General features: G+C 37.6%; 1 protein-coding gene and 1 pseudogene across 4 annotated transcripts in view; one reads left to right on the top strand and one right to left on the bottom strand.

Annotated features, from left to right (window-relative positions):
- The window catches only part of LOC112061865 (protein ripply3-like), a 7,578-nt pseudogene extending 2,246 nt beyond the window's left edge, over nucleotides 1-5,332 (bottom strand).
- Nucleotides 1-12,664, top strand: part of SPATS2 (spermatogenesis associated serine rich 2) — a 152,904-nt gene that overhangs the window by 64,822 nt on the left and 75,418 nt on the right. For all 4 annotated transcript variants that reach the window (XM_007107491.4, XM_055085642.1, XM_007107492.4 and 1 more), the window contains one exon: nucleotides 7,260-7,530. In XM_007107491.4, the coding sequence (XP_007107553.2) occupies nucleotides 7,506-7,530 (25 nt within the window). In that variant the 5' untranslated portion in view covers nucleotides 7,260-7,505. The remainder of the gene's footprint in view (nucleotides 1-7,259; nucleotides 7,531-12,664) is intronic.

Raw genomic sequence — 12,664 nt, 5'->3', positions numbered from 1 at the left:
TGGCTCACAGGCCCAGCTGCTCCGCGGCATGTGGGATCTTTCCGGACCAGGGCACGAACCCATGTCCCCTGCATTGACAGGAGGATTCTCAACCACTGCGCCACCAGGGAAGCCCCTTTTGCCCATTTTTAAGTTGGTCATTTATTTTTCTGTTGTTAAGTTGTAGGGGTTCTTTATATCTACTGGATATTAACCTCTTATCAGATATATGATTTACAAATATTTTCTCCCATTCCATAGATTGCTTTTTCACTCTGTTGATTATTTCCTTTGATGTACAGAAGTTTTTAATTTTCACATGGTCCTGTTTGTCTATTTTTGCTTTTTTAACTGTGCTTTTGGTGTCATATTCAAGAAATCATTGCCAAATTCAATGTCATGAAGGTTTTCCTCTGTGTTTTCTTCTAGGAGTTTTAGATCTTATGTTTAGATCTTTAATCCATTTTGAGTTGGCTTTTGTATATGGTGTAAGTGATGGGTCCAGCTTCATTCTTTTGCATGTAGATATCCAGTTTTCCAAACATCATTTGTTGGAGAGACTGTTCTTTCCCCATTGAGTGGTCTTGGTGCCTTTGTTAAAAATTATTTGACCATACATGTGACAGTTTATTTCTGGGCTCTGTATTCTATTCCATTCATCTAAATGTCAGTCTTTATGCCAATACCATACTGTTTTGTTTTGTTTTGTTTTGTTTTTTGGCCGCGTTGGATCTTCATTTGCTGCATGTGGGCTTTCCCTAGTTGCGGCGAGTGGGGGCTACTCTTTGTTGCGGCACCCAGGCTTCTCATTGTGGTGGCTTCTCTTGTTGTGGAGCACGGGCTCTAGGCGCGCGGGCTTCAGTAGTTGTGGCCCACAGGCTTAGTTGCTCTGAGGCATGTGGGATCTTCCTGGACCAGAGATCGAACCCGTGTCCCCTGCATTGTCAGGTGGATTCTTAACCACTGCGCCACCAGGTTAAGTCCCCAAAGTCTACTTTAGATTAGTACTAGTTTAATTCTATAAGATAGCTTGTCTTTCCCCCTCCTTTGTGCAGTTATTGTCATATATATCATCTATATTTGTTATAAACCCAACAATACAGTGTTGTTATTACTGCTTTATACAATCTTATCTTTTAAATAATTTAAGAGAATAATTTTTTTATTCTTTTTTTATTGGAGTATAGTTGCTTTACAGTATTGTGTTAGTTTATACTGTACAGCAAAGTGAATCAGCTATACGTGTGTATATATATATATATATATATATATATATATATATATATATGCCCTCTTTTTTGGATTTCCTTCTCATTTAGGTCACCACTGAGCATTGAGTAGAGTTCCCTGTGCTATACAGTAGGTTCTCATTACTTATCTATTTTATACATATTATCAATAGTCTCAATTTCCCAATTCATCCAACCCCCTGCCCCCACTTGCCCCTTGGTATCCATACATTTGTTCCCTATGTCTGGGTCTCTATTTCTGCTTTGTAATTAAGATCATCTATACCAGTTTTTTTCAGATTCCACATATATGCGTTAATATACGATATTTGTTTTTCTCTTTCTGACTTCACTCTGTATGAGAGAATAAAATTTTAAAAACACATTCTTTTGTATTTACCCATATATTTACTTTTTCCAGTGCTCTTCATTTCTTTGTGTAGATTCAAGCTACCAGCTGGTGTCAGTGGATTCTCTAAGTTATTGGGGATGTCTTTATTTCACCTTCATTTTTGAAAGACAGTTTAGCTATCTGGATACAGAATTCTTGCTTGACAGTATTTCCTTTCAGCATTTTGAATATGTCATCTCTCTGCCTTCTAGCCTCCCTTGTTTCTGATGGGAAGTTAGCCACTAGTTATATCTTTGCTTCCCTGTAAATGATGGGTTGTTTTTTTCTTACTACTCCCAAGATTTTCTGTTTGGGGCTTTTTCATCAATTTTACTACATGTCTAGGTACAGATTTCTGTGTTTTTATAGTTGTGGTTCATTGAGCTTCTTAATGTGTAGATTAATTTAAAAAATCAGTTTGTATTGTTTTTGGTCACTTTCTATCCTTTCTCTCCACTTCTTCTGGAACTCCTAATTTGTGTATGTTGGTACACTTGTTCCACAGGTCTTTAAGGCTCTGTTTGTTTTTCTTTATTCCTTTCTCTCTCTTCAGGTTAGATAATTTCTATTGCTCTTTCTTCAGGTTTATTTTTTATTCTGCTCTAGTATTCAACTCTAGAGCTCCATTTGGCTCTTTTTTATGATTTCTGTCTTTTTGTTGAGATTTTCTATCTGTTTAAGGCATTGTTCATATAATTTTCTTTAGTCGTTTAAAGCACTTTGAAGTCTGTGTTTGCTAAGTCTGGCATTGAGCCTACACAGGGATGTTTGCAATCACATGGGGTATTTTTTCCCTTCTCAGTTTGTGTCACACTTTCTTGCATCTTTACATCTCATAAATTTTTGTTGAAACTGTGGACATTTTACATAATATGTTGTAGCAATTTTGGATTCTTAGTTTTTTCCCTTTTGAGGGTTGTTGTTGCTTTGTTATTATTGTTGTTTTTTAAGTAACTTGCCTGGACTCAATCTGTAGAATTTTTCTCCTTGGTGTGTGACTGCTGACATCCGCTCAGTTTTGTTTTTGTTTTTTTAATTTCTGTTTTAATTTTTAAGTTCGGCTTCCTGGAGTGACACCTGTCATTGCTTAGTGGTCAGTTAATGATTGGTCAAAGATTGTGCTAAACACCTTGAGCCAACAAGGCTACCTCTCTCTGCTGATCATTGTGTGTGTTGGGGAGCTCCTTCAAAGTTCAGACAGTTTAAGTCTGCCCTAACTTTTACTTTCCACTGGACCCTTTTGTGTCTTTTCTGCCTGTGTATGCAGGCCCCTGGTGGACCCTTTCCAATCTCTCCAGTGCAGATGTGTAGAGCATTTATCAAGGTCCCTTAAGTTTTGTTTCCAGATTTCCTTTTTTAATTTCTGTCTAGTCTGCTGGTCCATTGCTTGCACTATGACAGCAACCTCAGGCTAGCTGAGCCCTTGGTCTTGCTTTTTCATTTGCCACCAAGAATGCAAACTCTACTGACAATGCGGATAGGCGTGGGGTTTTTCTGTGCTTTGCTTTAAATCAAGTCAGCCCTCTCTGTCAGTGAAGCTTCTGGTTTTCATGGCTTTCGCCACCTTGGTAGCTTTAGGCAATAATGCCACAGACTCTCTCTGTTCTTACCCCAAGTTCAGTAGTTTCTCATGAATAACCACAGAGAAGGTAACATTTGCGAAAAGACCTGAAGGAGGTGAGGAAGCATTCCATGTAGATATCTAGGGGAAGAACATTCCTGGCAGAGGCAACACCTTAAGGGCCTTAAGGTGAGAACACATCTAAGTTATAAAAGGGACAGTAAGGAGGCCAGTGTGGCTGGTGTGGAGTACCTGAGAGGAAGAGTTGTAGGACATGAGGTCAGAGAGATATAGCGAGGATGGGGACAGGGTGTTAGAGCAGATAAGACCTTTTAGGCCACTCTAAGGGCTCTGGCTTTTACCTTGAATGAAATGGGGAGCTGCTGAAGGGCTTTGAACAGTGGAGTTGGGACATAATGTCTTATAATTTTAAAAGCAGCTATGTGAAATAGAAGCCAGAGAGTAGCAGAATAGAAGGTTCAGGATGCCAGTTAGGAGACTATTACAGTCTTGATTATAGCAATGCAGGTAAGAAATGATTGTGGCTTAGATAAGGGTGGTAACAAGTGGAGATGGTAAGAAGCGGTCCAGTTCTGGTGTATGCAAAAGGTAAAATAGATAGGATTTCTTCTGATGGATTGGCAGTGGGGAGTGAATGATACTGGTCCCTTATTTTAAGGGAATTTTCCTGTATATTATCTGTGAATGTTTTTTCTGTTCCCTTTATTGAGTCCTATGTTTTTGAGTTTATTATATTTATTCTAATTATCCTTAGATTGGATCATTTTTATGTTCTAATATTATCTTCTAATTGCTTTAATATCTGTTGTTTTTTTTTTAATTCTGAAAGCCTTTCTCCACTCCATTCATTCTGTTTTCTCTGTATCTCCTGTTTCTTTCTGTTTCTGACTTCTTATTGAATCGTTAATTGTGGTGTTTTGTTTTTCGGGTTTTCTTCAGCTTTGCAGACATCTTTCTTTTCATTCTATTTATTCTTATTCATTCTTTCATTTATTTCCTAGCTCTTATTTTATTATATCTAAATTCTTTTTTAAAAAATTTATTTGTTTTATTTATTTATTTTTTTGGCTGCGTTGGGTCTTCATTGCTGTGCATGGGCTTTCTCTAGTTGCAGTGAGTGGGGACTACTCTTCGTTGCGGTGCGAGGGCTTCTCATTGCGGTGGCTTCTCTTGTTGTGGAGCACGGGCTGTAGGCGTGCGGGCTTCAGTTGTGGCGTGAGGGCTCAGTAGTTGTGGCTCACGGGCTCTAGAGTGCAGGCTCAGTAGTTGTGGCACATGAACTTAGTTGCTCCGTAGCATGTGGGATCTTCCCGGACCAGGGCTCGAACCCATGTTCCCAGCATTGCCAGGCAGATTCTTAACCACTGCACCACCAGGGAAGCCCTGTATCTAAATTCTTATTTGAATTATTCAAATAAGTATTCAAGGGAGAATCTGCTTTTGGTTTTGCGGGATTAGATTGTTTTCCAGGTTGGGTTCTTCATCTGCTGCATAGTAATTTCTTCTCTCTCATTGTCTTTCTCTTTTGTTATTGGAGATTTGATAGTTGCTGTGTCATTTTTATTGATCTTCTTTATGTTTTATGTGGAACAGTTCTGTTTATACCTTTTGTTTGACAGAGATTGTTGAAATATCCTTGATATGTTTCCAACCTAATTTGAGGCCTATCCCCACCCAATCTTGCTTATCAACTATGGTTAGTGGTTGATTGTTACTTTCATCCTCTTTTCAAGCTAAGGGCATGAAGGTAGAGAAGAGCTTGCCATTGAAGAGTTTAATCATTTTTGGTGATTTGAATTCTGTTCTTTTTTCTAAAATCTCATAAAATGTTTTCTATCAGGCCTACTTTATCCAGTGGTAAATTCCATGTATTAACATAAGCTTTGGCAGATTCTCCCAATGTGGCTTAATGCCCTGGAAGATGGCAAGCCCCAGAGGTTCAGCCTCCTTTTCCTGAGGTCCCATAGTGGTTTATAGAGTTGTTGTTGTTTTTTCCCCCACACTGTGCGGCTTGCGGGATCTCAATTCCCTGATCAGTGGTTGAACCCGGGCCCATGGCAGTGAAAGCGTGGAGTCCTAACCACTGGACCACCAGGGAATTCCCTAAGAGGCTCTTACTCTTGATGGATTTTTTTTTTTAAACTTACCCATGACTATCCCTTTCATTCTCCTCCTTCCACATTGGAAAGTATTTCATATAAGGTCACTCTCATTTCCTTCTTGGGTTGCATTTTTTAAAATGTTTATCCTATCAGGTATCCAGGTATAATAGTTCTATGATCCTCCTCATGCTTTCTTTACCCAGAAATCTTGGACATGTATTTTTTTTTTTTTTTTTTTGCGGTACGCGGGCCTCTCACTGTCGTGGCCTCTCCCGGTGCGGAGCACAGGCTCCGGACGCGCAGGCTCAGCGGCCATGGCTCACGGGCCCAGCCGCTCCGCGGCATGTGGGATCTTCCCGGACCGGGGCACGAACCCATGTCCCCTGCATCGGCAGGTGGACTCTCAACCACTGCACCACCAGGGAAGCCCTGGACATGTATTTTTATTGACTGATTGATTGATTGATTATTTGGCTGCATTGGGTCTTCGTTGTTGCACATAGGCTTTCTCTAGTTGCAGGAAGCGGGGGCTACTCTTGGTTGTGGTGCGTGGGCTTCTCACTGCGGTGGCTTCTCTTGTTGCGGAGCACAGGCTCTAGGCACACGGGCTTCAGTAGTTGGGGCACACGGGCTCAGTAGTTGTGGTTCGTGGGCTCTAGAGCGCAGGCTCCGTAGTTGTGGCGCGTGGACTTAGTTGCTCCGTGGCATGTGGGATCTTCCCAGACCAGGGCTCGAACCCGTGTCCCTTGCATTGGCAGGCAGATTCTTAACCACTGCGCCACCAGGGAAGTCCTTGGACATGTATTTTTTAAATGTTCAGTAATATGGGAAAAAAAGCATTTGTATCTTTGCAACTTATAAAAGCTTTCTGTAGTATTGACTAATCCAAATTTTGATGTTTCAGTTTTCCTTATTAAATTAAATTCCCCTTATCCTCTCCCCTTCCCACTCACCCCCTCTTCACCCCAAGTGTCTTGCAACTATATGTGAGCTGGGAAACCTGAGGAGCAGTTAGATAAAGAAAATTCTAGAAGAAGAGAAAAGACCCTTGATTTGGACAGGAAGAGCAGGTGGTAAGAGAGATCTTAGGGAATGATAAGAAGTAATTATTTTAGTCTGTGAAGCAGAGATGGGGATAAGATTTTTTTTATATCTTTATTGGAGTATAATTGCTTTACAATGTTGTGTTAGTTTCTGCTGTACAACAAAGTGAATCAGCTATAAGTATACATATATCCCCATAGCCCTTCCCTCTGCGTCTCCCTCCCATCCTCCCTATCCCACCCCTCTAGGTCGTCACAGAGCACTGAGCTGATCTCCCTGTGCCATACGGCTGCTTCCCAGTAGCCATCCATTTTACATTTGGTAGGGTATATATGTCAGTGCTACTCTCGCACTTTGTCCCAGCTTCCCCTTCCCCCTTCCACGTCCTCAAGTCCATTCTCTACATCTGCGTCTTTATTCCTGCCCTGCCACTAGGTTCATCAGTACTGTTTTTTTAGACTCCATATATGTGCATTAGCATACAGTATTTGTTTTTCTCTTTCTGACTTACTTCACTCTGTATGACAGACTCTAGGTCCATCCACCTATTACGTTCCTTTTTATGGACACTTAGGTTGGGGATAAGATTTTGAGTTAGATACAAGCTAAGAAGAATAAAACATGCTTTCTGAACTAAGAAGATGGTTTGATTCTAAGATTAAAGTTTCTTAAAGAGCAAAATATTGCTTTTTTTTAAGGTTTACAGTGATTTCTTATTTTTTGAGAAACTTTTTTTTTAATTGAAGTATAGTTGATTTAAAATGTTGTGTTAATTAAAGTATTGCTTTTTATAACTATATTCTTTCTAGAGTACTTTCTTTTAATTAGTTTCATTTAGAAAAAGTATTAAATAAAGCCTGTGGATATCTCTTAGAAATTTTGTACAGCTGTTACTGTAATAGTGAATATGTGTGTGTGTGTTTTCCCCCCAGAATCTCCCTGGAAAAAGAGACATGAATGTCTGCAATGATATTTCCTGACAAGAAGTTGATACGAGAGAAGAAAAGGAGATCGACAGCTAGTGAACAGAATTTCAAATAACCAGGATTTTTATATTTATCACCTCCAACTACAGCCTTCTGTTGCCTGTTTTTAAATCAGAGATCACTACAATCAGAACCAAGACAAGGCAAAAGGATACTTTTCTTCTGTATTTTTTGAGATTAAAAAAACCTGAAATGTCTAGGAAACAAAACCAGAAGGGTAAGAGTCCATGTGGGCATAAATTGTTTAAAGCATAGTTGTGGAGTAATGATCACTATTTCTATCTGTAGATAGTTTTGAGTGTTTTGAGTGATGTTATGCTTTTCCTCACCTAGTACAATACTACTGATAGTTATAACTTATCTTTCTGTCATGACTGCAATTAATTTTAGAAGAGTATGGAACATTCACAGCTTTATCTGTTGTGCCTTTAACTACCTAAGGATTTGTGGATATTAGATTATAGCTTTTTGTGTTACTAGTGTGGGAATTAATTCGTATAACAATTGCTTTTCTACTCTTATAAACTTATTAATATACTTTTAGGAAAGCCAAATGCATCTTGAAAGTGCACTTTTTGGAGAGTGAACATATGTTATAAGGGGTAGGAGATAACTTACTACCGGATATTCTGTATCCTGTGAGTTGATGTTTCTTTGGAGGCAGGAAATGAGCAAGAGTAAATGCTTCTAGTCATCGATTCCTTCTTTAGCTTTCCTTCTGGGATTATGACTCTAGCTTTTTGTATAAAGTAAAATATAAGTTGCAAAGAGTCAAGAAATATCAAGAATAGTTATAAGGAGGAAGGGACAACAAAGACTATGAAGTCACTTCTTCAGCTTTCCAAGAATAGCTGCGAAAATGTAAAGGGACAAATAGCACTAGAACTGTCACACATAACTGGAATATGTTTGTTAAAAGAATGACCATAGCTATCCTGGATTTTTTTCCCCTCACTCAATTTAATTTTCAATTTAATGTTAATGTTCTTTAATTCAAAACAAAGCCGTAGACCCAGGTCTCACGTGTTAAATATGAAGGAAATGCTTTAAAAAATTTTTTTTAATTGAGTATAGTTTATTTACAATGTTGTGTTAGTGTCAAGTGTACAGCAAAGTGATTCAGGTATATACAGACACACACACACACATGCATACCCACTATTCTTTTCCATTAGGTTATTATAAGATATTGAGTATAGTTCCCTGTGCTATAATTAGATCCTGTTGTTTACCTGTTTTATAGGTATAGCAGTGTGTATCTGTTAATCCCAAACTCCTAATTTATCTCTCCCCACCACTATCCCCTTTGGTAACCATAAGTTAGTTTTCTACATATGTCAGTCTATTTCTGTTTTGTAAATAAGTTCATTGTATCATTTTTTTAGATTCTACATATAAGTGATACCATACGCTATTTGTCTTTCTCTGACTTACTTCACTTAGTATGATAATCTCTAGGTCCATCCATGTTGCTGCAAATGACATTATTTCATTCTTCTTTTTATGGCTGAGTAGTATTCCATTGTGTGTGTGTGTGTGTGTGTGTGTGTGTGTGTGTATCACATCTTTTTTATCCATTCATCTGTTGATGGACATTTAGGTTGAAGGAAATACTTTTAAACTTAATTTTGACTGGCCAAATCAAAAATCTCTTTATAAGAAAACAATATACCACAGCTGCTTGTGGTTTTGAAAGCTGTAGTTTCATTGTATAGAAAACCTGTATAAAGAAAATCTGAGATCTAAGGAATGGTTAGATTACTAAAGAAGCTGAACTCTTCTGTGGAGTGAGATTTATCAACTGAAAAGTTTTTAAAATTTCATCTAAAAAGTTTAGCATTAAATTTTTCCTAAAAAAGTTAACTTCAGATTGCTTTGACCTTTTAAAAACTATAGAGTCTGTTTATTTCATGCCTGTGTTGTTCCAGAGCTATAAAAAAGTATCATTGCTGTCTATAACTGCTATCCAGTTGCTGTAAAATGAATGTAAATTTTAGATCACATCATAGGCATTAATTGCTAACAAATTTCGATTGAACATAGCCTAGATTTACACTTAGTTGAAACAAAAGAAAGCTTATATGTTGTTAGGACTTTCTCTGAAACAAATATATACATATATATAACTGATATTTGAACCCCTCAAAATACTTATAAAATTCTATCTCATTTAATTCATTTATATATTTAAAATTTCATAGTTTTGGGTTTTATTATTCCAAATAATTATACTGACTTTATCAGCTTAGTTAAAATACATTAATAAGATAGATACTATGGTAGTTTCTGTTCTCTAGTGACAACTCATTTACTAAGTGTCATTTTGTAATGAGTTATGTTTTTATTCCATAGTAGACTATGTTTCCATATTTTCCTATATCAGTAATACTGGTAAATTTCTTATTTAATGAAATATTTAGTGGAGTTAAATTTGTATGGCTTAAATTAAGGTCAGTTTCAGCTGCAGCTATTGATTGCTCCAAACCTTTTAGCCAACACCTAGCAGAAGTCAGATCAGTGCTTCTCAAAGTATGATCTGTGAACTAGAGAAATATTTTAAAATGGAGACTGTTTAGAAACTTTTTTTTTGATATGGACCATTTTTAAAGTCTTTATTGAATTTATTACGATATTGCTTCTGTTTTATGTTTTGTTTTTTTGGCCGCAAGGCATGTGGGATCTTAGCTCCCCGACTAGGGATTGAACCAGCACCCCCTATATTGGAAGGTGAAGTCCCAACCACTGGACCCCCAGGGAAGTCCCTAGAAACTCTTTTATAGTGATTTGACACTGCTGTAACATCTAAACCCTTTCAGAACAGTTTTATTGAGGTATAATTTAAATACTATAAAATTCATCAATTATAAATGGACAATGTTATTATTTTTAGTAAAAAAAAATTTTTGGCTTCGCCGTGAGGCTTACAGGATCTTAGTTCCCCGACCAGGGATTGAACCCAGGCCCTCGGCAGTGAAAGCACTGAATCCTAACCATTGGACTGCCAGGGAATATCCTGTTTTTAGTAAGTTTATGCAGTTGTGCAACCATCACCACAATCCTATTTTAAAACACTTTCCTCACCCCCGAAAGTTTACTCTTACCTGTTTACAATCAATTCCTGCTTTCAACCCCAGGCAAACACTGATCTACTTTCTGTGTCTTTAGTTTTGCCTTTTCTAGAGATTTCATATAAACATATTAATACAATATGGTTTTGTGTCTGGTTTCTTTCACTTAGTGCAATGTTTTTGAGGTTCCTTAATGTTTTTTAATGTATCAGTAGCTTGCCCCTTTTTACTGCTGAGTAGCATTAAGGTATAAAAAGGAAAAACCCTGTTTCTTTTTACACTCTGCTACTCATGATGTTTGTGTGACCAGAAGTGTGGATGTTCTTCCCACATTGACCAATTTTCTGATACCAGCTGGGTGTCCTTACAATCCAATTCAATTCTGACACTGTCTACTTGGAGTTAGCATTAGATCCCGCAGGTTAAGGGCTCAGTCCCCCAAGACTGCTCCCACTTCAGACACCAATCACGAGTAGTGGATTCCCAAGTTATCCACCCCTCTGTCCAACTTGGCTACAAACGGGTGGTTTCCACGACCCCCTCCTCAGGTTCACTAATTTGCTATAATGCTCACAGAACTCAGGGAAACACTTACTACTTTTACTGGTTTATATACTTAAAAGAGAATGTGATAAAGAATACAGATGAACAGCCAGATGAAGAGGTATATAGGGTGAGGTCTGGAAGGGTCCTCAGTGCAGGAGCTTCTGTCTCCATGAAGTTGAGGTGTACTACCCTCCTAGCATATGGATGGGTTCACTAACCTGGAAGCTCTCTGAACCCCATACTTCAGAGATTTTTTTCAAGGTTTTATCACATGAATGTGATTGAGTATTATTAACTCATCTCTAACTCCTCTCTTTTCCCTTACCCAACGGATGGGGGTGGGGCTGAAAGTTCCAAGCCTTAATTATGGCTTGATCTTTCTGGTGACCATGCCCCTATCCTGAAGCTGTCCAGGAACCCACCAAGTTGCTTCATTAGAACTAAAGATGCTCCTATCACCCAGGAAATTTCAAGGCATTTATGATCTCTTAGGAACTGGAGTCAAATACCAAATATTAGAACAAAAGATGCTCCTAGCACCTTTATTACTTAGGGAGTTACAAAGGTTTTAGGACTACTTAGCCAGGAACTGGGGATGAAGACCAAAATATTTATTTCTTATTATACTACAATATCACAGGTTATATCACATTTTGTTTATCCATTTACCAGTTGATTATTCATTTGGATTATTTCCAGTCTTGACTATTATGAATAATTATAAATTATGAACATTTGCTTACAAGTCTTTGTGTGAACATATGTTTTTGTTTCTCTTGGGGAAATACCTAGGAGCAGAATTGGTTAATTTTCAAAGAAATTGCCATGCCAGACTGTTTTCCAAAGTGGCTGACCATTTTATAATCCCACCAGCAATAAATGTTGGTTTTGGATGCTTCATATCCTTGCCAACACTTGGTATGGTGTCTTTTTTATTATAGCTATTTTACTAGGTGTGTACTGATATTTCATTGTGGTTTTGATTTGTACTTCCTTAATGACTAATAATGTTGACTGTTTCTTCATGTGATTATTAGCCATTTGTGTATCTTTTTGGGTGAAATGTCTATTTAAATTCTTTATTCATTTTTACAAATTGGGTTGTAGGTCTTCTTCCCCCCACACAAATTTTTTTAAATTGAGGTATAGTTGATTTATAATATTATATAAATTTCAGGTGTACAACATAGTGATTCACAATTTTTAAAGGTTTTCCGACCACAACGCTATGAGACTAGATATCAATTACAGGAAAAGATCTGTAAAAAATACAAACACATGGAGGCTAAACAATACACTACTTAATAACGAAGTGATCACTGAAGAAATCAAAGAGGAAATCAAAAAATACCTAGAAAAAAATGGCAATGGAGACACGACGACCCAAAACCTATGGGATGCAGCAAAAGCAGTTCTAAGAGGGAAGTTTATAGCAATACAATCCTACCTTAAGAAACAGGAAACATCTCGTATAAACAACCTAACTTTGCACCTAAAGCAACTAGAGAAAGAAGAACAAAAAAACCCCAAATTTAGCAGAAGGAAAGAAATCATAAAGATCAGATCAGAAATAAATGAAAAAGAAATGAAGGAAACAATAGCAAAGATCAATAAAACTAAAAGCTGGTTCTTTGAGAAGATAAATAAAATTGATAAACCATTAGCCAGACTCATCAAGAATAAAAGGGAGAAGACTCAAATCAATAGAATTAGAAATGAAAAAGGAGACGTAACAAC

This window comes from Physeter macrocephalus, chromosome 6 (assembly GCF_002837175.3).
Source record: "Physeter macrocephalus isolate SW-GA chromosome 6, ASM283717v5, whole genome shotgun sequence".
Lineage (NCBI taxonomy): Eukaryota > Metazoa > Chordata > Mammalia > Artiodactyla > Physeteridae > Physeter > Physeter macrocephalus.
The sequence above is the reverse complement of the archived record's forward strand: the minus strand, read 5'-3'. Positions and strand labels throughout refer to the sequence as shown.